This window comes from Mizuhopecten yessoensis, unplaced genomic scaffold, assembly GCF_002113885.1.
Source record: "Mizuhopecten yessoensis strain PY_sf001 unplaced genomic scaffold, ASM211388v2 scaffold10679, whole genome shotgun sequence".
NCBI classification, from domain to species: domain Eukaryota; kingdom Metazoa; phylum Mollusca; class Bivalvia; order Pectinida; family Pectinidae; genus Mizuhopecten; species Mizuhopecten yessoensis.
In genome coordinates, this window is record NW_018408667.1 from 52878 (window position 1) to 77625 (window position 24748).

The 24748-nt window shown below is 39.7% G+C and overlaps 2 protein-coding genes across 4 annotated transcripts in view; both read left to right on the forward strand.

Annotated features, from left to right (window-relative positions):
* LOC110461798 (copper-transporting ATPase 1-like) overlaps positions 1-24167 on the forward strand; it is a 67252-nt gene extending 43085 nt beyond the window's left edge. For all 3 annotated transcript variants that reach the window (XM_021515465.1, XM_021515466.1, XM_021515467.1), the window contains 17 exons: positions 898-1061; positions 2428-2589; positions 3477-3556; positions 5634-6102; positions 6588-6728; positions 8248-8356; positions 8783-8907; positions 10330-10464; positions 10741-10932; positions 11467-11649; positions 11810-12020; positions 12474-12641; positions 12962-13104; positions 17095-17298; positions 17783-17900; positions 18537-18639; positions 19333-24167. In XM_021515465.1, coding sequence (XP_021371140.1) covers positions 898-1061; positions 2428-2589; positions 3477-3556; positions 5634-6102; positions 6588-6728; positions 8248-8356; positions 8783-8907; positions 10330-10464; positions 10741-10932; positions 11467-11649; positions 11810-12020; positions 12474-12641; positions 12962-13104; positions 17095-17298; positions 17783-17900; positions 18537-18639; positions 19333-19582 — 2957 coding nt within the window. In that variant the 3' untranslated portion in view covers positions 19583-24167. The remainder of the gene's footprint in view (positions 1-897; positions 1062-2427; positions 2590-3476; positions 3557-5633; positions 6103-6587; positions 6729-8247; positions 8357-8782; positions 8908-10329; positions 10465-10740; positions 10933-11466; positions 11650-11809; positions 12021-12473; positions 12642-12961; positions 13105-17094; positions 17299-17782; positions 17901-18536; positions 18640-19332) is intronic.
* LOC110461797 (collagen alpha-1(XXVII) chain B-like) lies at positions 21341-22460 on the forward strand (the record flags this gene model as incomplete). Its single annotated transcript, XM_021515464.1, has 2 exons — positions 21341-21628; positions 22095-22460. Coding segments are annotated over exons 1-2 (654 nt in total), but the record flags the coding sequence as incomplete, so codon positions are not given.
* Positions 24168-24748: the final 581 nt, after the last annotated feature.

Genomic DNA, 24748 nt, shown 5'->3' on the forward strand with positions numbered 1-24748 from the left:
CTTGTTTACAATATACAGGAAGTGATGGGGCTTGTTAACAATATACAGAAAGTGATGGGGCTTGTTTGCAATTTACAGAAAGTGATGGGGCTTATTTACAATATACAGGAAGTGATGAGGCTTGTTTACAATATACAGAAAGTGATGAGGCATGTTTACAATATACAGGAAGTGATGGGGCTTGTTTACAATATACAAAAAGGACAGGGACTTGTTTACAATATACAGGAAGTGATGGGGCTTGTTAACAATATACAGAAAGTGATGGGGCTTGTTTGCAATTTACAGAAAGTGATGGGGCTTATTTACAATATACAGGAAGTGACATTGGTTATACAATAATTAACGTATGTGATGAGGCTTGTTTACAATATACAGGAAGTGATGAGGCATGTTTACAATATACAGGAAGTGATGGGGCTTGTTTACAATTTACAGGAAGGACTGAGGCTTGTTTACAATATACAGGAAGTGATGGGGCCTATTTACATTATACAGAAAGTGATGAGGCTTGTTTACAATATACAGAAAGTGATGAGGCATGTTTACAATATACAGGAAGTGATGGGGCTTGTTTACAATATACAGGAAGGACTGAGGCTTGTTTACAATATACAGGAAGTGATGGGGCCTGTTTACAATATACAGAAAGTGATGAGGCTTGTTTACAATATACAGAAAGTGATGAGGCTTGTTTACAATATACAGGAAGTGATGGGGCTTGTTTACAATATACAGGAAGGACAGGGACTTGTTTACAATATACAGGAAGGACAGGGTCTTGTTTACTATGCACAAGAAGGACCTTAGTTATAAAAGGTGTTTGTAAACTGAACAATTCTCCTGTAATCTATTAATTACATCTTGTTTACCTTGTTGTCCTTGTGTTTTGCCCAGGCATTAAGTTGGTGTTGGTAGCCTTGATGGCCCAGAAGGCGGAGGTGAAGTACGATCCGGCCTACATTCTTCCGTCACAAATCGCAAACGCCATCAGTAACCTTGGCTTCCATGCCACTGTGCTGGAGAATGAGATGCCAGGACAGGGTATTGTTGAACTGCTGGTGTGTGTTACTTGTCTTTCATAGATTGCTTTTATGTATAACACTAAGAGCAAGTTGTGTATTACTGTTACATTTATGTATAACACTAAGAGCAAGTTGTGTATTGCTGTTAAATTTATATATAACACTAAGAGCAAGTTGTGTATTACTGTTACATTTATGTATAACACTAAGAGCAAGTTGTGTATTACTGTTAAATTTATGTATAACACTAAGAGCAAGTTGTGTATTACTGTTACATTTATGTATAACACTAAGAGCAAGTTGTGTATTACTGTTACATTTATGTATAACACTAAGAGCAAGTTGTGTATTACTGTTACATTTATGTATAACACTAAGAGCAAGTTGTGTATTACTGTTACATTTATGTATAACACTAAGAGCAAGTTGTGTATTACTGTTACATTTATGTATAACACTAAGAGCAAGTTGTGTATTACTGTTACATTTATGTATAACACTAAGAGCAAGTTGTGTATTACTGTTACATTTATGTATAACACTAAGAGCAAGTTGTGTATTACTGTTACATTTATGTATAACACTAAGAGCAAGTTGTGTATTACTGTTACATTTATGTATAACACTAAGAGCAAGTTGTGTATTACTGTTACATTTATGTATAACACTAAGAGCAAGTTGTGTATTACTGTTACATTTATGTATAACACTAAGAGCAAGTTGTGTATTACTGTTACATTTATGTATAACACTAAGAGCAAGTTGTGTATTACTGTTAAATTTATTTATAACAGAGCAAGTTGTGTATTACTGTTAAATTTATTTATAACAGAGCAAGTTGTGTATTACTGTTACATTTATGTATAACACTAAGAGCAAGTTGTGTATTACTGTTAAATTTATGTATAACACTAAGAGCAAGTTGTGTATTACTGTTAAATTTATTTATAACACTAAGAGCAAGTTGTGTATTACTGTTAAATTTATTTATAACACTAAGAGCAAGTTGTGTATTGCTGTTAAATTTATTTATAACACTAAGAGCAAATTGTGTATTACTGTTAAATTTCTTTCTTGTAAGGTTACATTTTTGTATGAGAAAAATTGAATTATTTGCAAGTTTGATAAAAGTGGCATTGACTTTACACAAAAGTTAAATTAAAACATTTCAGTTTAAAACTTAATAAAAACTTATACAGAGGCCTGAGGCATGCATATATAACGGTATTGTTGATATCTAATTTAATGATATACGAAACAGAAACATATTGTAAAATATACTTCACCTTGTATCATTGGTTCACATTTATAATTTTGACTCCACTTTTTTATGTTTTTATTTTGACCTCAAATATTCTGTGATTGGTGTTTTTATGCCAAAGTGATTTTCTGATTTCTGTAGATAAATGGGATGACCTGTTCCTCATGTGTTCACCTCATTGAGTCCTCATTAATGAAGAAACCAGGACTGATCACAGCCTCTGTAGCTTTAGCCACATGTAAAGGCAGGTTTGAGTACGACCCTGAAGTGACTGGAGCCAGACAGATCATTGATATTATTCGAGTAGGTACAATAAAAAAACCTTGACATGTGCTGGCAGTATGATGAAGTTGTCATGTGCTGGTAGTATAATGAAGTTGACATTTGCTGGCAGTATAATGAAGTTGTCATGTGCTGTCGGTATTATGAAGTTGACATGTGCTGTCGGTATAATGAAGTTGACATGTATTTGCAGTATAATGAAGTTGACATGTGCTGTCAGTATAATGAAGTTGATGTGTCCTAGCAGTATAATGAAGTTGACTTGTGTTGGCAGTATAATGAAGTTGACTTGTGTTAGCAGTATAATAAAGTTGTCATGTGCAGGCAGTATAATAAAGTTGACATGTGCTTGCAGTATAATGAAGTTGACTTGTGTTAGCAGTATAATGAAGTTGACATGTGCTGTCAGTATAATGAAGTTGACATGTGCTTGCAGTATAATGAAGTTGACTTGTGTTAGCAGTATAATGAAGTTGACATGTGCTGTCAGTATAATGAAGTTGACATGTGCTTGCAGTATAATGAAGTTGACTTGTGTTAGCAGTATAATGAAGTTGACATGTGTTGGCAGTATAATGAAGTTGTCATGTGCTGACAATATAATGAAGTTGTCATATGCTGACAGTATAATAAAGTTTACATGTGCTGGCAGTATAATAAAGTTGTCATGTGCTGGCTGTATAATAAAGTTGTCATGTGCTGGCAGAATAATGAAGTTGACATATGCTGGCAGTATAATGAAGTTGACATGTGCTGTCAGTATAATGAAGTTGATGTGTCCTAGCAGTATAATGAAGTTGACATGTGCTGGCAGTATAATGAAGTTGACCTGTGCTGGCAGTATAATTTAGTTTTACCGATTGACATGACATATTGTGCATTTTCTATTATTGTTATTTCTTTTCTAGGAGCTGGGCTTCGAGGCAGACTTGTACACGGATGACGATAAAAGTGCTTCCAGATATGATCATAGACATGAGATCAAGAGGTAACTCACCAAGCTCCAAAACAGTTTGAATTCTATTTATGGTTATTGAGAATTGATGGACCTTGCATTATCCAAATTTTGTTGATTTGAAAATAAATGTTGTTTTATATAACCTTTATTGAAGGTCACGGGTCAAATGTGTCAAAACCTTTCAACATCTTCTTCTGAATAACTGTATCCCATATGGTGATGATATTTAGCCAGTAGCAAATAGGGATAGGTAATATCAATTTCCTCCTGTAAATGACCCTGACCTGCTTTCAAGGTCATGAGCATCATATATGTAAAAACCTGTAAACAGCTCCTTCAACCTAACCAGGAGGCCCTAGGTGGTGATATTTGACCAGGAGGCCCTAGGTGGTGATATTTGACCAGGAGGCCCAAGGTGGTGATATTTGACCAGGAGGCCCTAGGTGATGATATTTGACCAGTAGCATGCTGGGATCGATAGAACAGTATAAAAAAAAATCAAGAAATGACCTTGACCTACCTTACGGTCACAGAGATCAAATGTGTATAAATCTTTAAACATCTTCAATGACTTCATCCTAATAATGAAGAGTGCCATCAAGAATGACCTTGACCTACTTGACCAAGTTTAGTTTGAAATATGGTATCCTTGCATTCCTAGGACTCAATGTTGTATGAAGGGTGGGTCTTGCTCCCCAAAGTGCAGCAGAATGGGGCTCAATAAGGGTCACCAGAGAAAAATCTTGAAATTCCTCCTTCAGTACTGATTAAGTGTTCTCAATCATTTAGTCTGGAACAATCTTAAACCAAGGAGACTCAATATGTGGAAATATTTGCAAAATCACTTTATTGAGAATATTTCCCCATTATTGCTCAAATATCCAGGTGAGCAATGCAGGACCTCAGGACCTCTTTTTAGGTCACCTGAGCTTTAGCTCAAGTGACCTATTGCTATCCGTTTTCGTCCGTCGTCGTCCGTCGTCCGTCGTCCGTCGTCCGTTAACATTTTACATTTCAAACTTAAAGTCAAGTTCTGCTGGGCCGATTGAACTGAAAGTTGGTAGGAATGATCGCCTCATGGTCCTGACAAAGTGTTGTTATTTTTCGGGTCGATCAGAAATCCAATATGGCCGCCACGGCCGCCATTTTGAAAACCTATTTCAAACTTAAAGTCAAGTTCTGCTGGACCGATTGAACTGAAAGTTGGTAGGAATGATCGCCTCATGGTCCTGACAAAGTGTTGTTATTTTTCGGGTCGATCAGAAATCCAATATGGCCGCCACGGCCGCCATTTTGAAAACCTATTTCAAACTTAAAGTCAAGTTCTGCTGGACCGATTGAACTGAAAGTTGGTAGGAATGATCGCCTCATGGTCCTGACAAAGTGTTGTTATTTTTCGGGTCGATCAGAAATCCAATATGGCCGCCACGGCCGCCATTTTGAAAACCTATTTCAAACTTAAAGTCAAGTTCTGCTGGACCGATTGAACTGAAAGTTGGTAGGAATGATCGCCTCATGGTCCTGACAAAGTGTTGTTATTTTTCGGGTCGATCAGAAATCCAATATGGCCGCCACGGCCGCCATTTTGAAAACCTATTTCAAACTTAAAGTCAAGTTCTGCTGGACCGATTGAACTGAAAGTTGGTAGGAATGATCGCCTCATGGTCCTGACAAAGTGTTGTTATTTTTCGGGTCGATCAGAAATCCAATATGGCCGCCACGGCCGCCATTTTGAAAACCTATTTCAAACTTAAAGTCAAGTTCTGCTGGACCGATTGAACTGAAAGTTGGTAGGAATGATCGCCTCATGGTCCTGACAAAGTGTTGTTATTTTTCGGGTCAATCAGAAATACAATTTGGCTGCCATGGCCGCTATTTTGCTACTAAGTTCTAATAGGCCGATCTCACTTAAAATTGGTCTAGGAATGATCAGCTCATGGTCCTGACAAAGTTAAGTTAACATTATACTATTTTTTACTCAAATTGGTACATATTTCAACAACAAAAATAAATACTGTAGACTCAGGTGACCGTTAAGGCCCATGGGCCTCTTGTTATGTTTTTATTTTACAAAGGGCAGACATAATTTTATGTGCTTATTTTACAGATGGCGGACATCATTTTTCTGGTCCCTGATATTTGGGGTGCCATCAATGGTGATAATGATGTACTTCATGTTTGCCAAGCCAACCCCAGACGTACACAGTGACATGGGAAACCTGACAGACAACATGACGACTACACCCCTTCCTCAACACTCTATGGAGGACAACCACATCATGCTGACTGCCGGTCTGTCACTTGACAACCTACTTATGTTTATACTGGCCACCCCTGTCCAGTTCTTTGGTGGAAGGATATTTTATATACAGGCGTTTAAGGCACTCAAGCACGGAGCAGCCAACATGGACGTGCTGGTTGTCCTGGCGACCACCATATCCTACCTGTACTCCATCTCGGTGGTTGTTGCAGCAATGATTTTGCAGGAGGAAGTGTCACCTATGACGTTTTTTGAGACTACACCGATGTTGATGGTGTTTATCTCTCTAGGAAGATGGCTGGAGCATGTAGCCAAGGTAATCCTGATATACTGTAAAGTAACAGATTAACAGCTAAACTGATCAAGTGTGCTAATCAAATGACCCTGTATTAGTTATATCGGATGGAAGGTCCCATTCTGGTAAGGTTTGTTGAGGGTAGACCCTTATCCTGTATATACCTGTATTCATGATCAGTTATGTTTATGTTGAGACATAAACTGATAAAATCTTCACTAAACAGTTCATTCACACACCTATGCCAGATCATTTGATGAAATGATGGAGCTTGGCCCTATTCCTGTATGTGTTCTATTGAAGAGAAAGCTGTATGCCCTGATCCTGAATAAGCTTTTGTTTGTAAAATATAAATTATATTGTAAATTTATGTATAAGACTAACCCTTTATATGTTATAGGGTGTAACTGTGTAGGGGCCTCCCCTACATGTGTTGTAGGCCCTGATCATGTTTAAATTACAGGGTAAGTTACAATTATATTTTAGGTTCTCATCTTGTGTTGTAGGGTAAGACATCGGAGGCCTTAGCCAAGCTGATGTCACTCCAGGCGGTGGAAGCTTGTCTGGTGGAAGTGGACAAAGAGGGAAACCTGTTCAACGAGAAGACAATAAGTGTGGACCTGGTACAGAGAGGGGACATCCTCAAGGTAAATCTTACAGAAAGGAGATGTCCTCAACGTAAATCTTACAGAGAGGAGATGTCCTCATGGTAAATCTTACAGAGGGGGGATGTCCTCAAGGTAAATCTACAGAGGGGGGATGTCCTCAAGGTAAATCTACAGAGGGGTGATGTTCTCAAGGTAAATCTTACAGAGAGGGGATGTCCTCATGGTAAATCTTACAGAGGGGGGATGTCCTCAAGGTAAATATTACAGATGGGGGATGTCCTCAGCGTAAATCTTACAGAGGGGGGATGTCCTCAAGGTAAATCTAAAGAGGGGGATGTCCTCAAGGTAAATCTTACAGAGAGGAGATGTCCTCATGGTAAATCTTACAGAGGGGGGATGTCCTCAAGTTAAATCTTAAAGGGGGGGGATGTCCTCAAGGTAAATCTTACAGAGAGGAGATGTCCTCATGGTAAATCTTACAGAGGGGGGATGTCCTCAAGGTAAATCTAAAGAGGGGGATGTCCTCAAGGTAAATCTTACAGAGAGGAGATGTCCTCATGGTAAATCTTACAGAGGGGGGATGTCCTCAAGTTAAATCTTAAAGGGGGGGGATGTCCTCAAGGTAAATCTTACAGAGGGTGGATGTCCTCAAGTGAATCTTACAGAGAGGGGATGTCCTCAAGGTAAATCTTACAGAGAGGAGATGTCCTCATGGTAAATCTTACAGAGGGGGGATGTCCTCAAGGTAAATCTCACAGAGAGGGGATGTCCTCATGGTAAATCTTACAGAGAGGAAATGTCCTCAAGGTAAGTCTTACAGAGGGGGATGTCATCAATGTAAATCTTACAGAAAGGAGATGTCCTCAAGGTAAATCTTACAGAGGGGGGATGTCCTCAAGGTAAATATTACAGATGGGGGATGTCCTCAACGTAAATCTTACAGAGGGGGGATGTCCTCAAGGTAAATCTTACAGAGGGGGGATGTCCTCAAGTGAATCTTACAGAGAGGGGATGTCCTCAAGGTAAATCTTACAGAGAGGAAATGTCCTCAAGGTAAATCTTACCGAGGGGGGATGTCCTCAAGGTAAATCTACAGAGGGGTGATGTTCTCAAGGTAAATCTTACAGAGAGGGGATGTCCTCATGGTAAATCTTACAGAGAGGAAATGTCCTCAAGGTAAGTCTTACAGAGGGGGATGTCATCAATGTAAATCTTACAGAGAGGAGATGTCCTCAAGGTAAATCTTACCGAGGGGGGATGTCCTCAAGGTAAATCTACAGAGGGTGGATGTCCTCAAGGTAAATCTTACAGATCCTGTACAAGATCATTTTTTAGAAAGGAAGAGGTTTTCAAAGATAAATCAGGAAGATGCATTTAAGTTTGAGAAAANTCTCAGCACATAGAAGGCTTGAATAGCCAAAGCTTAACCCCCCACACACACACACACACACACACACACCCCACACCCCACACACCTTCCTTGAAAGTCAACCCCTTAAAATTCTCTCCACTCAGGGTTATTTGGAATGATGATGTAACCGAGTGTATAATTTATCAGGTACTACCAGGAGAGAAGATTCCTGTAGATGGTAAGGTGTTGGAGGGAAGTTCTACCTGTGACGAGTCACTCATCACGGGCGAGTCAATGCCCGTCATCAAAACAGCAGGTAAAAAACCTTCCATTGCTCAAAATCCACCTACTCCTATGCTGTGTTGTTTTTATATACATTGGACCATAGATTAACTTTAAGATATTAAGGACAATGGGCTTTAAATTTCAGTACTGATTTGAGAATTCAGATTTTTGTTATGATGTGGTATGTTTTATGTAGCAGAGAACCTGTGGACAATTTATGGGTCAGGCATTCTGTAGGTATGTGCGGGTTATATACAAGAAATTACAGTAGTTAATTTATAAAAACATGATATTGTATCAGGAACAAAGTAAAATCTTTTATTTGAAAAGAAAACCTTGAATATAGTGTTACCCCAATAAATGTCAAAATAATTCAGCATCACAATAAAAAATCCAGATTTTTAGTGCAGTGATCGGAACATCTTGGAAGACATTTGTAAGTTCTGTTCTGTCGTAGGATCGTCCGTAATCGGTGGGGCTATCAATCAGAATGGAATGCTACTGGTCACGGCAACACATGTGGGGTCGGACACCACACTTTCCCAGATCGTCAGACTCGTGGAGGAAGCACAGACCTCGAAGGTAATCATTTAGCTTTCTCCGTAAATTCTACTTTTTAGCTCACCTGCCCGAAGGGCAAATGAGCTTATGCCATGGTGCGGCGTCTGTCGTCCATCAACTTTTCCTAAAAATCGCTACTTGTCATAAACGGCTGAGCAGATTTTGACCAAATTTGGTCAGAAGCATCCTTAGGGGAAGGGGAACAAATGTTGTCCACAGATGATAGTCTATCACTGTTACCTAACTGTACCGGTACTGTATTCGCTGTTTTTCCTACAGACCATGTCGGTGGAGTCCCTGGGTAAGACTACTGATTTCCAGGCTGTCCCTGGCTGCGGACTGAAGTGTCTTGTGAGTCACGTGGAAAGCCTGCTAACACATGTTGGGTCTGGCACTCCTGGGGGCTGAGGGCGGGGCCCAATAGGGGAAATATAACAAATTCTTTAAAATCCTTCTTCTTCTGTAGGAATAAAAGGTTATGTTTCATATTTGGTCTGAAGCATCATTGGCTTGGGTGGGTGAAGGGGAACCAATTTTGTATAAACTGTGGGTCTGGCCCTCCTGGGGGCTGAGGGGCGGGGCCCAATAGGGGAAATATAACAAATTCTTTAAAATCCTTCTTCTTCTGTAGGAATGAAAGGATTTGTTCCATATTTGGACTGAAGCATTCCTTGGGTGAAGGGAAACCAATTTTGTATAAACCGTGGGTCTCGCCCCCCAGGTGCCTGAGGGGCAGGGCCAAAAAGGGGGGCAATTGGGCTATATTGATTTAAACCTTTTGATATTGATTTCAACCATATTTGACTGGAAGCATCCCTCGGTAGTGGAGATTAAAAATTGTACAAATGGTTGGGCTGACTCCCCACCCTTGCAGACTTAACCCCTGAGTCATAACTTTGAAATGGTTGAGATCCCCACCCAAAGACTGTATATACAAATGCTGGACAAACAGAGACCAATGCAGTCATGATATTAGAATTGATCTTGGGGTCTGGTCACAACCCTAGGGATCTAGTTTCTGAGTCACAGCTTGAAAACAGTTGAGATTCCCACCCCATAACCATACATTAAATTGCTGGACATGAAAAATCAAATACAGCCATACTACAAGAATTGGCATTGGGGTCAGGCATATTCCCTTGGATCTCATTTGCAGAATATTTTGCCATGATTGCTTAGATATCCAGGTGAGCGATACAGGCCCTCTGGGCCTCTTGTTATTGTACCTATTTATTAAAACCTCTCAATTTACCTTGTACTTTGAGAACAGGCATTTTCTCTGAACCCTATATAAATGGAGCAATAGTGCCTGGTGAGGTAGACTGTTGGCACAGGTTTAGATAGAAAGTGTTAGCATGAAAGGAAACCGTAGTGATGAGAAACAATGGAGAAAACCTGACGATAACATGTGGTGGTTTGAGTATCAGACATTTCTTGTTACAGGCGCCGATACAACAGTTAGCAGACACCATTGCAGGCTACTTCGTTCCTGTCGTGTGTTCATTGTCCATCCTCACCCTCATCAGCTGGGTCATTGTTGGTTACACCAACATCTACCTGGTAGATCCATACTTTGAGGTAAGCTATCTGATTAAGTCATACTTGCAGGTAAGTTACCTGGCTGAAGCACACTTTCAGGTAATTCCTAAGTTACCTGTCTGAACCACACTTTCAGGTAATTTACCTCTTTCTCATGATTAGTTGACCTGATTTACCTGTTCTGTGAGGTAATTATAAGGTGATCTTTTAGCTTTCAGCTTTTACATTACATAATTTGACATTTGCTAATAGTTAAGAAGGTGATCCCAACTGTTGCCAGGTATGAGGTTACTGATACTCTCACCATTTACACAGGAGAACGGCCCAGTGTCAGTCAATGAAGCCGTGTTCCAGAAGGCATTTCAGTACGCCATCACAGTACTGAGTATCGCGTGTCCTTGTGCCCTTGGACTTGCCACACCCACAGCTGTCATGGTGGGTACTGGGGTCGGAGCGACAAACGGTATCCTCATCAAGGGTGGAGAACCCCTGGAAATGGCCCATAAGGTAGGTTGTAATCCACTGACGGAAACACACTGGTTTCCTCTAGATTTAAGACCAAAAAATGGCAAATTAAAAAATTGAGTTATCAAATATATAATGTCCCCTATTATTTTGATATATCTCACTGATTTAAGCTCATCTGCGGGGAGTTTGTGGCAGGACCTAAAAGGAAAAATAGGGGTCTCATTTAGTACAGCAAAAAGATATAACCCTGATTCATTATAAAGTATCTTAGGTCAAATGGACTTAGAATAAATGAAGAGAGTGGCCCTCCTGATAGGGATGGGGACTGTTAGGGGAATTTGATCAAATCATTAAAGACTTAGGCAAAAAGTCATTACATTCCACATGATATCAGTAAAGAACAGGTGAGCTATACAGGCCACTGGACCTCTTGTTAGCTAGCCCTGTCATTTTGAGATGTCTCCTCCTCCTCCCTCATTATTAAACACCCTTTCCATGTTGAGATCTCCTGATCTACCCCATTACTTTTAAGGAGTTCTATGCCATTAACTACTGACCTGGTTTTATTGACAGATTAAGTGTGTGGTATTCGACAAGACCGGGACTGTCACCCACGGAGTGGCCCGAGTGGCCCGCGTTTCTATGTTTGTTGGGGAGGAAGTGTGCTCCTTCCTGAAGATGCTGGTGATCACAGGAACGGCGGAGGCCAGCAGTGAACATCCTATCGCTTCTGCCATTGTCAAGTACACGAAGGAGGTGAGCAAGGGAAAAGTCAGACCTATCTCTCTTAATTAACTGAAATATCTATAAATTGTGCTGTTTTTCTGTTAGTTCTGGATAAACATGTTGTCCACAGATGATAGTCTATCACTGTTACTTAACTGTACCGGTACTGTATTCGCTGTTTTTCCTACAGACCATGTCGGTGGAGTCCCTGGGTAAGACTACTGATTTCCAGGCTGTCCCTGGCTGCGGACTGAAGTGTCTTGTGAGTCACGTGGAAAGCCTGCTAACACATGTCGACCTTGTTGCTGTAAATAACAAGAAAAACCAGACAGGAAGTTTGAGGGTGAAGACAGACAACGTCATGTTTAAGGGGGACGACAATAACTCAATACATATAGAAGGTAAACAGCCAGGGAAAGGATTACAAGTCCAACTTAGAATACGAAACAACTAAAATCCCATTCTTGATTTTTTTTCTCAGAATTTCTCAACAAAACGTTGAGATTTACTTCACCAGTCAGTGTTAATTTGTGTAAAAATTATTTTGTTTAATATGTAACAAGAAATATTAGCGGATGACTAGTTTCGAGAAAATGAGAGCAAAACATTCAGTTCATTGGGAATTGAAGGGAAACCAATATTTATATTTCCTTTATGCGGGGAACAACCGCTGTTAGACTATGACATAAAAAGTGATTGCCTCAGAGGAATGTTTGATTTTGACCTACCAGGTCCCAGCAAATACACTACTTCTAAATGATACTGACCAACTTCAACAATTTGAAGATAACACTTTAGGACTGTGTACTGAATCTGTGTAAAAAAGATATATGCTAAGCTATGACTGTTCACAGACGTGGAGGTGGAGTCGTTGGGAGCTGCGGCCTCCAGACAGTACAACGTGCTGATTGGTAACCGGGAATGGATGAACAGGAACGGACTTCAGGTGACGCCAGCGATGGACCTGACAATGTCAGAGCACGAGGAGAAGGGTCACACAGCAGTGTTATGTGCCATTGACGGTATGTAACAAATAAATCTACAAGATATTGATCACATTTAATGAAATTGAAAGCTCGGAAACAGACTTTTTTCTCAAAGAATACTTGGGCTTTACTATTAACTTTTAACAAAATGAAACTGAAAAGCTATGCTACTGCATTTATCATGAGAGTTTTGAAACAAAAAGGAATTCAGACATTAAGAATTGAAAGGGATCTCGTTATATCCCGTAAGACATTCTTCGGGAATTAATATATAAAAAAAAAGTTTAAGATATGCTTGTGAAAGGTGAAATAGAGTAACCAGATTTTAATATGTTGAACTTTGACCTTCAATCCAGGCGTACTTGTTTCCATGGTAGCTGTGGCCGATACCGTAAAAAGTGAGGCTCACCTTGCTGTCAACACACTTAAACGAATGGGACTACAGGTGTTCTTACTGACTGGGGATAACCAGAAAACAGCCAAAGCCATCGCTAAACAGGTAAATACAGGCATTGATAACCAGAAAACAGCCAAATCCATCGCTTAACAGGTAAATACAGGCATTGATATCCATTAAACAGCCAAAGCCATCGCTAAACAGGTAAATACAGGCATTGATAACCAGAAAACAGCTAAAGCCATCGCTAAACTGGTAAATACGGACATTGATAACCAGAAAACAGCTAAAGCCATCGCTAAACAGGTAAATACAGACATTGATAACCAGAAAACAGCCAAAACCATCGCTAAACAGGTAAATACAGGCATTGATAACCAGAAAACAGCCAAATCCATCGCTTAACAGGTAAATACAGGCATTGATATCCATTAAACAGCCAAAGCCATCGCTAAACAGGTAAATACAGGCATTGAGAACCAGAAAACAGATAAAGCCATCACTAAACAGGTAAATACGGACATTGATAACCAGAAAACAGCTAAAGCCATCGCTAAACTGGTAAATACGGACATTGATAACCAGAAAACAGCCAATGCCATTGCTAAACAGGTAAATACGGACATTGATAACCAGAAAACAGCCAATGCCATTGCTAAACAGGTAAATACGGACATTGATAACCAGTAAACAGCCAAAGCCATCGCTAAACAGGTAAATACAGACATTGATAACCAGAAAACAGCCAAAACCATCGCTAAACAGGTAAATACAGGCATTGATAACCAGAAAACAGACAAAGCCATCGCTAAACAGGTAAATACAGGCATTGATAACCAGAAAACAGCTAAAGCCATCGCTAAACGGGTAAATACGGACATTGATAACCAGAAAACAGCCAAAGCCATCGCTAAACAGGTAAATACAGGCATTGATAACCAGAAAACAGCCAAAGCCATCGCTAAACAGGTAAATACAGGCATTGATAACCAGAAAACAGCCAAAGCCATCGCTAAACAGGTAAATACAGGCATTGATAACCAGAAAACAGCCAAAGCCATCGCTAAACAGGTAAATACAGGCATTGATAACCAGAAAACAGCCAAAGCCATCGCTAAACAGGTAAATACAGGCATTGATAACCAGAAAACAGCCAAAGCCATCGCTAAACAGGTAAATACAGGCATTGATAACCAGAAAACAGCCAAAGCCATCGCTAAACAGGTAAATACAGGCATTGATAACCAGAAAACAGCCAAAGCCATCGCTAAACAGGTAAATACAGGCATTGATAACCAGAAAACAGCCAAAGCCATCGCTAAACAGGTAAATACAGGCATTGATAACCAGAAAACAGCCAAAGCCATCGCTAAACAGGTAAATACAGGCATTGATAACCAGAAAACAGCCAAAGCCATCGCTAAACAGGTAAATACAGGCATTGATAACCAGAAAACAGCCAAAGCCATCGCTAAACAGGTAAATACAGGCATTGATAACCAGAAAACAGCCAAAGCCATCGCTAAACAGGTAAATACAGGCATTGATAACCAGAAAACAGCCAAAGCCATCGCTAAACAGGTAAATACAGGCATTGATAACCAGAAAACAGCCAAAGCCATCGCTAAACAGGTAAATACAGGCATTGATAACCAGAAAACAGCCAAAGCCATCGCTAAACAGGTAAATACAGGCATTGATAACCAGAAAACAGCCAAAGCCATCGCTAAACAGGTAAATACAGGCATTGATAACCAGAAAACAGCCAAAGCCATCGCTAAACAGGTAAATACAGGCATTGATAACCAGAAAACAGCCAAAGCCATCGCTAAACAGGTAAATACAGGCATTGATAACCAGAAAACAGCCAAAGCCATCGCTAAACAGGTAAATACAGGCATTGATAACCAGAAAACAGCCAAAGCCATCGCTAAACAGGTAAATACAGGCATTGATAACCAGAAAACAGCCAAAGCCATCGCTAAACAGGTAAATACAGGCATTGATAACCAGAAAACAGCCAAAGCCATCGCTAAACAGGTAAATACAGGCATTGATAACCAGAAAACAGCCAAAGCCATCGCTAAACAGGTAAATACAGGCATTGATAACCAGAAAACAGCCAAAGCCATCGCTAAACAGGTAAATACAGGCATTGATAACCAGAAAACAGCCAAAGCCATCGCTAAACAGGTAAATACAGGCATTGATAACCAGAAAACAGCCAAAGCCATCGCTAAACAGGTAAATACAGGCATTGATAACCAGAAAACAGCCAAAGCCATCGCTAAACAGGTAAATACAGGCATTGATAACCAGAAAACAGCCAAAGCCATCGCTAAACAGGTAAATACAGGCATTGATAACCAGAAAACAGCCAAAGCCATCGCTAAACAGGTAAATACAGGCATTGATAACCAGAAAACAGCCAAAGCCATCGCTAAACAGGTAAATACAGGCATTGATAACCAGAAAACAGCCAAAGCCATCGCTAAACAGGTAAATACAGGCATTGATAACCAGAAAACAGCCAAAGCCATCGCTAAACAGGTAAATACAGGCATTGATAACCAGAAAACAGCCAAAGCCATCGCTAAACAGGTAAATACAGGCATTGATAACCAGAAAACAGCCAAAGCCATCGCTAAACAGGTAAATACAGGCATTGATAACCAGAAAACAGCCAAAGCCATCGCTAAACAGGTAAATACAGGCATTGATAACCAGAAAACAGCCAAAGCCATCGCTAAACAGGTAAATACAGGCATTGATAACCAGAAAACAGCCAAAGCCATCGCTAAACAGGTAAATACAGGCATTGATAACCAGAAAACAGCCAAAGCCATCGCTAAACAGGTAAATACAGGCATTGATAACCAGAAAACAGCCAAAGCCATCGCTAAACAGGTAAATACAGGCATTGATAACCAGAAAACAGCCAAAGCCATCGCTAAACAGGTAAATACAGGCATTGATAACCAGAAAACAGCCAAAGCCATCGCTAAACAGGTAAATACAGGCATTGATAACCAGAAAACAGCCAAAGCCATCGCTAAACAGGTAAATACAGGCATTGATAACCAGAAAACAGCCAAAGCCATCGCTAAACAGGTAAATACAGGCATTGATAACCAGAAAACAGCCAAAGCCATCGCTAAACAGGTAAATACAGGCATTGATAACCAGAAAACAGCCAAAGCCATCGCTAAACAGGTAAATACAGGCATTGATAACCAGAAAACAGCCAAAGCCATCGCTAAACAGGTAAATACAGGCATTGATAACCAGAAAACAGCCAAAGCCATCGCTAAACAGGTAAATACAGGCATTGATAACCAGAAAACAGCCAAAGCCATCGCTAAACAGGTAAATACAGGCATTGATAACCAGAAAACAGCCAAAGCCATCGCTAAACAGGTAAATACAGGCATTGATAACCAGAAAACAGCCAAAGCCATCGCTAAACAGGTAAATACAGGCATTGATAACCAGAAAACAGCCAAAGCCATCGCTAAACAGGTAAATACAGGCATTGATAACCAGAAAACAGCCAAAGCCATCGCTAAACAGGTAAATACAGGCATTGATAACCAGAAAACAGCCAAAGCCATCGCTAAACAGGTAAATACAGGCATTGATAACCAGAAAACAGCCAAAGCCATCGCTAAACAGGTAAATACAGGCATTGATAACCAGAAAACAGCCAAAGCCATCGCTAAACAGGTAAATACAGGCATTGATAACCAGAAAACAGCCAAAGCCATCGCTAAACAGGTAAATACAGGCATTGATAACCAGAAAACAGCCAAAGCCATCGCTAAACAGGTAAATACAGGCATTGATAACCAGAAAACAGCCAAAGCCATTGCTAAACAGGTAAATACAGGCATTGATAACCAGAAAACAGCCAAAGCCATAGCTAAACAGGTAAATACAGGCATTGATAACCAGAAAACAGCCAAAGCCATCGCTAAACAGGTAAATACAGATGCTTGTGTTGAATATACATATTTATGATAAGAATATTACATTAGGGAAATTGGTGGTCCAAATATATACCTCAATACATCGATATATTATCTGTTTGTACAGGTGGGTATACATAAGGTGTTTGCAGAGGTACTGCCTTCCCACAAGGTCAAGAAGATCAAACAGCTACAGGCCCAGGGTCATAAGGTAGCAATGGTCGGGGACGGTGTCAATGACTCACCTGCCCTCGCTCAGGCGGATGTTGGCATCGCCATAGGAACTGGTACGGATGTTGCGGTGGAAGCTGCTGACATAGTTCTGATTCAGGTAAGCAGTTTGTCAGGAACATAAACCTTCGTGTCTTACTTTTGACTTAAATGGTTTTGTTAGAAGGAATTAACTGTACCATATTTATGATGGTGTGAACCTTTGTGAGGGGGAGGGGAGGTTATCACACCATCTTTGATCACTTATACAGCCCCCAACTTTATCTCAACCAACTTTAATCCATTTTGATCTCAACCAACTTTCATCCCAAAATGGATTATTGAATTCTTGTTAGGTATCAGTTTTAGTTCTGACACGTTGGCGTTTTCAAGATCCAGGTAATAGAAAAAATGACGGAACGAAAACATTTCTAACAATTTGTCAGTGTTAACAAAGTCTTGTTCAGTATTAAATCTTCCCTGTACAATCATGATGATAGTTTGTTGGTGAAGTAGGGATACGGAAATGCAATTTCATGGTTGCAATCTACTTTTACAGTTTTGACTGATGTATAAGGTTAAAGTTGTTTTCTTTATGTCACCAGAATGATTTAATGGATGTGACAGCTGCCATAAAACTATCCAAGATGACCGTGCGTAGAATTCGCATCAACTTTGTTGCTGCCTCTATCTACAACATTATAGGGATTCCCATTGCAGCAGGTTGGTTGAATGGTTTCATTTTGAAATTTAAGCTTTGTGCTTATAATTTTTCTGTGTTTGATGAAATTAGTGACAGTTTGTGAATTCCTTTGAAAGGAATACTTTTACATTTACTTGTCAAATATTTTTAATTACAAATATACAAGGCAAACCTGATCTTACCACCATTAGCAGGTCAGCTGTGTTAAGGCACCCCAATTTTTCCTACCTAGGGCTAATATAATCTATCCCTACCTTGGAGGTAAGACAGAAAAATATCAACCCAAGTGGTAAGATTATTAAATGTCTAGCCAGAGGCTTTGCAGGCATTGAGCCTGTAATTTAACATTGCATTATGTATTACGTAGCGTCAACAGGATAATAGAAAAAGATCCATTCACCCCCTTGAGATGAGACGGGGAATCTCAAACCTCGGGGGAAAGATTCTTAAGTTACCGACTTAAGAATGTTTCCCCTCTGGATTCCCCTATCTCACCCTAAGGGGATTCTACCATTGTAGGGTTTTCTGAGGGAAGTCTCTTAATATTGGTATTGCTGTATACAGTGTATATACACAGCTTGTCTATGTGTGTTAAGAGTGCTCTTTCTGACAAAAAAAGTCTAACATGAATGTGATAATGGTGTGACTTGTTCTAGGTATCTTCATGCCCGTCGGCGTGTCTCTGAAACCCTGGATGGCGTCGGCGGCTATGGCCATGTCATCTGTATCTGTTGTCATGTCATCACTGTTCATCAAAACGTAAGTATTTCTGTTCTCTCACCTTGTCCTACAATGCTGTTCACAACATGTGTACTTTGTCTTTGTGTAGGATATGTAGCAGTTTGTGTACGATCAGAAAACAGACAAAGCCGATATGTAGCCGTTTGTGTACGATATGTAGCAGTTTTTGTACGATATGTAGCAGTTAGTCTACGGTATGTAGCAGTTTGTGTATGATATGTATCAGTTTGTGTATGATATGTAGCAGATTGTGTATGATATGTAGCAGTTTATGTACGATATGTAGCAGTTTGTGTACGATATGTAGCAGTTTGTGTAGGATATGTAGCAGTTTGTGTAGGATATGTAGCAGTTTGTGTACAGTATGTAGCAGTTTGTGTACGGTATGTAGCAGTTTGTGTACGATATGTAGCAGTTTGTGTATGATATGTGTAAGGTATGTAGCAGTTTGTGTACGATATGTAGCAGTTTGTGTACGATATGTAGCAGTTTTGTGTACGATATGTAGCAGTAGTTAATGGGATGTTTAGGTTGATGGGATGTTGTAAAGATTTTTAGGATATTGTAAAAGTTTATGGGATGTTGTAAAGATGTTTGGGATATTGTAAAGGTTTATGGGATGTTTAAAGATTTAAGGATATTGTAAAGATTTTTGGGACGTTGTAAAGATTTATGGGATGTTGTAAATCTCACTGTTGTGTTTTGTTACAGATTCAAAAAAGCTAGTAGACAGAAGTATTTGACAGACAACTACATTAAACAGTTTGAGGAGGACCAAGACATGGACAACATCTCGATCCACCGCGGAATTGAGGAGGGGCGCTCCAGTCGAGAGGGTAGCAAGCAAGGCAGCATCCTGTCTCGTCTCAGCGGAAAGAAAAAGCCAGTTACAACCGACCATCTTAGCCTTCTGGATACAGCTTCACTGTCAGAGTCTGATGGAGAGGTGGAATTCATATAACTGATGGAAACTGTAACAAACAGGATCTAGCCAAATGGTTGTTACTGGTAAAACAGTATATAATGTATCACAAACACACCAGACTCTTTATGTTCTCATTGATATTAGGGTTTTTTGATATTTGGTTTTCATTTAAGATTTTGAATGTGATATTTGACTGCAGAGCAAGGTTTAGATTTGTCGGTAGATGCAACATTTCCACATGATATTTACGACTGACCTAGGTTTGTGTCTTCAAGTTAATGGTGACCAGCTGATAGTAATAACATCGGGTCAACATTCTGTTTATTAATTTGAAATAACTGCAATGTTTCATGCAACAATTCTTTTTTCAATACAGTTTACATACATCAGCACAGATTTTATACAATATTATGTAGCACGCTTTGTTGAATTATTTAACCTGGATATCACTGAATTTTATTTTGTCAATATATTTTGTAACTTTCATGTTATATCAAAACCTGTTTACAATTGATACGCATATAATATATTCAGAACAGTTTTGTTTTTGAGAGTTTTCCATGTATAATTATAACACTTGATAAATTAGTTTTGATGTTGGGTCCACGTTGGCCGAGAGGTTAAGTCGTCTGACCTTCATGATCGCTATAGCCTTCCACTACGGGGTTGTGGGTTCCAGACGAAGTTGGGACAGTCGCCAAGTACTGACTGCAGGTCAGTGGTTTTTCTCTGGTAATTCCGGCTTTCCTCCACCACCAAAACCTGGCACGTCCTTAAATGACCCTAGCTGTTAACAGTACCAGTATGTTAACACAAACAAACCAAAAATTAATGTGGAGTTCTACAGAATTCTAAAAAAAAAAAAAATTATAAGTGACCTCTATTTTTGTGATCTTTTTGGTGTTTGCCCAACTCTTAATGATAACATTTCTCTATCCCTACCTAACTTACAGACAGGTCTTTTAGAATTCTTTTCAACAATTTTACTATGAAGAGGACAACACATTGATACAGTATAAAAAGACAAAAGCCAGAAAGCAACCTTTATCATTGGGTTTTCTCTAATTTATACAATGATATTTAGCTCACCTGCACAAAACTACACGTTAGCTTGTTGTATGGTGTGTCAGCCATCGTCGGCCATCAAGGTTTTTTTTGAACAGTTTTTAATTGAAAACTTAACCTACCCAGGTTCGTGATATTTGGTTTATAGGTACCTGGGTTCGTGATATTTGGTTTATAGGTACCCAGGTTCGTGATATTTGGTTTATAGGTACCTGGGTTGGGATGCTTTAAAGTGTCTTCAAATAAATGACAATAATTCTATTTCAAAAGAAGTGAATTCTTGTATTGAGGTGAAAGGCCGTCTTTGAGAGCAAGTGGGGATCAAATTTCAACATGTGTTACTAAGGGTAAAACAATTTGATATACTTCTCAGATTCAAGACTGCCTATATGTTTATGATATTTGACCTCAGGTAAAGAACTATAAAGGTTTCTTAAATAAATGACCTTGACATGTTTCCAATGTAACTGGGGTCAAGTATGTTGAAAATTTCAACTTTTTCTTTAAGTCTAGAAGTTGCAGATGTATTTGACATTTTGCTGTCGACAGCTGTTAGGATAATATAGCAACTAGTTAGTATACATAAACAAAACACTTAGTTTACACATAATATAGGACCAGGTGGGAACTGTATGCCATCTTGTTATAAAGGACCAGGTGGGCACTGTAGGCCATCTTGTTATAAAGGACCAGGTGGGCCCTGTAGGCCATCTTGTTATAAAGGATCAGATGGGAACTGTAGGACAACTTGTTATAAAGGACCAGGTGGGCCCTGTAGGACAACTTGTTATAAAGGACCAGGTGGGCCCTGTAGGACAACTTGTTATAAAGGATCAGATGGGAACTGTAGGACAACTTGTTATAAAGGACCAGGTGGGCCCTGTAGGCCATCTTGTTATAAAGGACCAGGTGGGAACTGTAGGACAACTTGTTATAAAGGACCAGGTGGGCACTGTAGGCCAACTTGTTATAAAGGACCAGGTGGGCCCTGTAGGACAACTTGTTATAAAGGACCAGGTGGGCACTGTAGGCCAACTTGTTATTAAAGGACCAGGCCGGCACTGTAGGCCAATTTGTTATAAAGGATCAGGCTGGAACTGTAGGACATCTTGTTATAAAGGATCAGATGGGAACTGTAGGACAACTTGTTATAAAGGACCAGGTGGGCCCTGTAGGCCATCTTGTTATAAAGGACCAGGTGGGAACTGTAGGACAACTTGTTATAAAGGACCAGGTGGGCACTGTAGGCCAACTTGTTATTAAAGGACCAGGCCGGCACTGTAGGCCAATTTGTTATAAAGGATCAGGCTGGAACTGTAGGACAACTTGTTATAAAGGACCAGGTGGGCACTGTAGGCCAACTTGTTATTAAAGGACCAGGCCGGCACTGTAGGCCAATTTGTTATAAAGGATCAGGCTGGAACTGTAGGACAACTTGTTATAAAGGACCAGGTGGGCACTGTAGGCCAACTTGTTATTAAAGGACCAGGCCGGCACTGTAGGCCAATTTGTTATAAAGGATCAGGCTGGAACTGTAGGCCATCTTGTTATAAAGGATCAGATGGGAACTGTAGGACAACTTGTTATAAAGGACCAGGTGGGAACTGTAGGACAACTTGTTATAAAGGACCAGGTGGGCCCTGTAGGACAACTTGTTATAAAGGACCAGGTGGGCCCTGTAGGACAACTTGTTATAAAGGATCAGGTGGGCACTGTAAGCCATCTTGTTATAAAGGACCAGGTGGGAACTGTAGGACAACTTGTTATAAAGGACCAGGTGGGAACTGTAGGACAACTTGTTATAAAGGACCAGGTGGGCACTGTAGGCCAACTTGTTATAAAGGACCAGGTGGGCACTGTAGGCCAACTTGTTATTAAAGGACCAGGCCGGCACTGTAGGCCAATTTGTTATAAAGGATCAGGCTGGAACTGTAGGCCATCTTGTTATAAAGGATCAGATGGGAACTGTAGGACAACTTGTTATAAAGGACCAGGTGGGAACTGTAGGACAACTTGTTATAAAGGACCAGGTGGGCCCTGTAGGCCAACTTGTTATTAAAGGACCAGGCCGGCACTGTAGGCCAATTTGTTATAAAGGATCAGGCTGGAACTGTAGGACAACTTGTTATAAAGGATCAGATGGGAACTGTAGGACAACTTGTTATAAAGGACCAGGTGGGAACTGTAGGACAACTTGTTATAAAGGACCAGGTGGGCACTGTAGGCCAACTTGTTATTAAAGGACCAGGCCGGCACTGTAGGCCAATTTGTTATAAAGGATCAGGCTGGAACTGTAGGACAACTTGTTATAAAGGACCAGGTGGGCACTGAAGGCCATCTTGTTTTAAAGGACCAGGTGGGCCCTGTAGGCCATCTTGTTATAAAGGACCAGATGGGCCCTGAAGGCCAATTTGTTATAAAGGACCAGTTGGGCACTGTAGGCCATCTTGTTATATGGAACTTGAGTGTATCAACAGGATTTGTAAATAGGTTTAAACAGACAGGTTTCAAGTTTTGACAATGAATTAGTTAACATCATAATTAATTTCATGCTTTAATAATCATTTCATCATGTTTTTCAATATTTTGGTGGAAAATTAAATGTATTTTGGGGTTTATTTGTAATGATGGATACATATTTTTTTGCCTCCACTTTTCATGCAAAACAGGTCGGCATGACAGTATCCTACCATTATAGCCATTCACTGTATAGATATAGAATTTTTCAGTTATATGAATGCTATAGGAAATATTTATCGAGAAAGCCTGGAATCTATTGTGGCAAGAAGAAAAATGATGTTTTTGTCCAAAATATTAATTACTTGCATTGTAGTCTGAATTTCCTGTGACCCTAGATTTCACGCAGAGTGAAGCAGTTGACATGGTTGAAACTATGTTCACTGTTGTTTACATAGTGAAACCTGCCGTTAGTGACCACACTCAGGAAGTTGAAAAAAAATGGTCTCTTAACACAGGGGTCTCTTAACACAGGTAATAACACGAGCAGGTGTGACTGCGTATGTTTTGTAAGTGTGTCATTCTACAAATATTATAAACTTTTTACACAGAGACAAACAGACTAAGGGGAACACATGATGGTTTAGCTTAGAAAGGTTTTGTAGTTTATCGTATAATAATAAGTTCAAGTTGTAGGATTGGACTACATGGAAAGGATGACTGATCTGGTTATATAGAGGTATAGTGATCCCTTCACAACAATATATTGTTCAATAGTTATGGTAATTGCACTGGAGGTATGTAATACGGCTGAGGGGAGAATCATGTGATAGTTTGTGTTTTTTATCGCGAGAGATATACCACATTTGAGGCCTGTTAATCCAGTGCCCTTTACAGCCAGTGTTTTGGGGAACATGAAGCTCTTTTCTATTAAATGTTGATCTTGTTACCCAGCCCTCTCACTTGTTTGGAACAAAGTTGTGACTAGTGATAGGTTAACAGGGTGTCACTGTGTACAGGGTGTTACTGTGTTAAAATGTTGGAGATTTGTCATATTTTAGAAACCATATAAAATGCAATAAAGAATACTTGAAATTGATATGTTGGTGTTTATTTGTATTTATTTCTAAAAATAAAGTGCAGGGTAAGGGTGAGGAGGTCACAGATGTTTAAAGTCACAATACCTAGCCTGCAGATTGCTGGCATATAGTACTATAAATAGTGCAAAAAGAAATCACCTTGGTCAGTTTCAAGGTGATGTTATTGAAATATGTTTAAACAATCTAACTGTATCTCCTGCAACGCAATCATACAACATACAGAATCTTGAACAAAGGTAGGTTATTGCTGCCAATGAGCGCTAAAAAGTTTTAAGAAAATAAATTACCCTCAACTATGTTCATGGTTACACAAGGGGTCAATCTGTTCAAACGCTCAAACGACCATCTCAAGGTCATGATTTATAGCCAGTAGATTGCCGTCATAAAGATGGAGAAAAAATGACCTAGCAAGAATTGCTTCATAAGATTCCAATATGATAAAACACTAACACCTTCTTAAGGACCAAATATGATAAAACACTCCAACACCTTCTTAAGGACCAAATATGATAAAACACTCCAACACCTTCTTAAGGACCAAATATGATAAAACACTCCAACACCTTCTAAAGGACCAAAT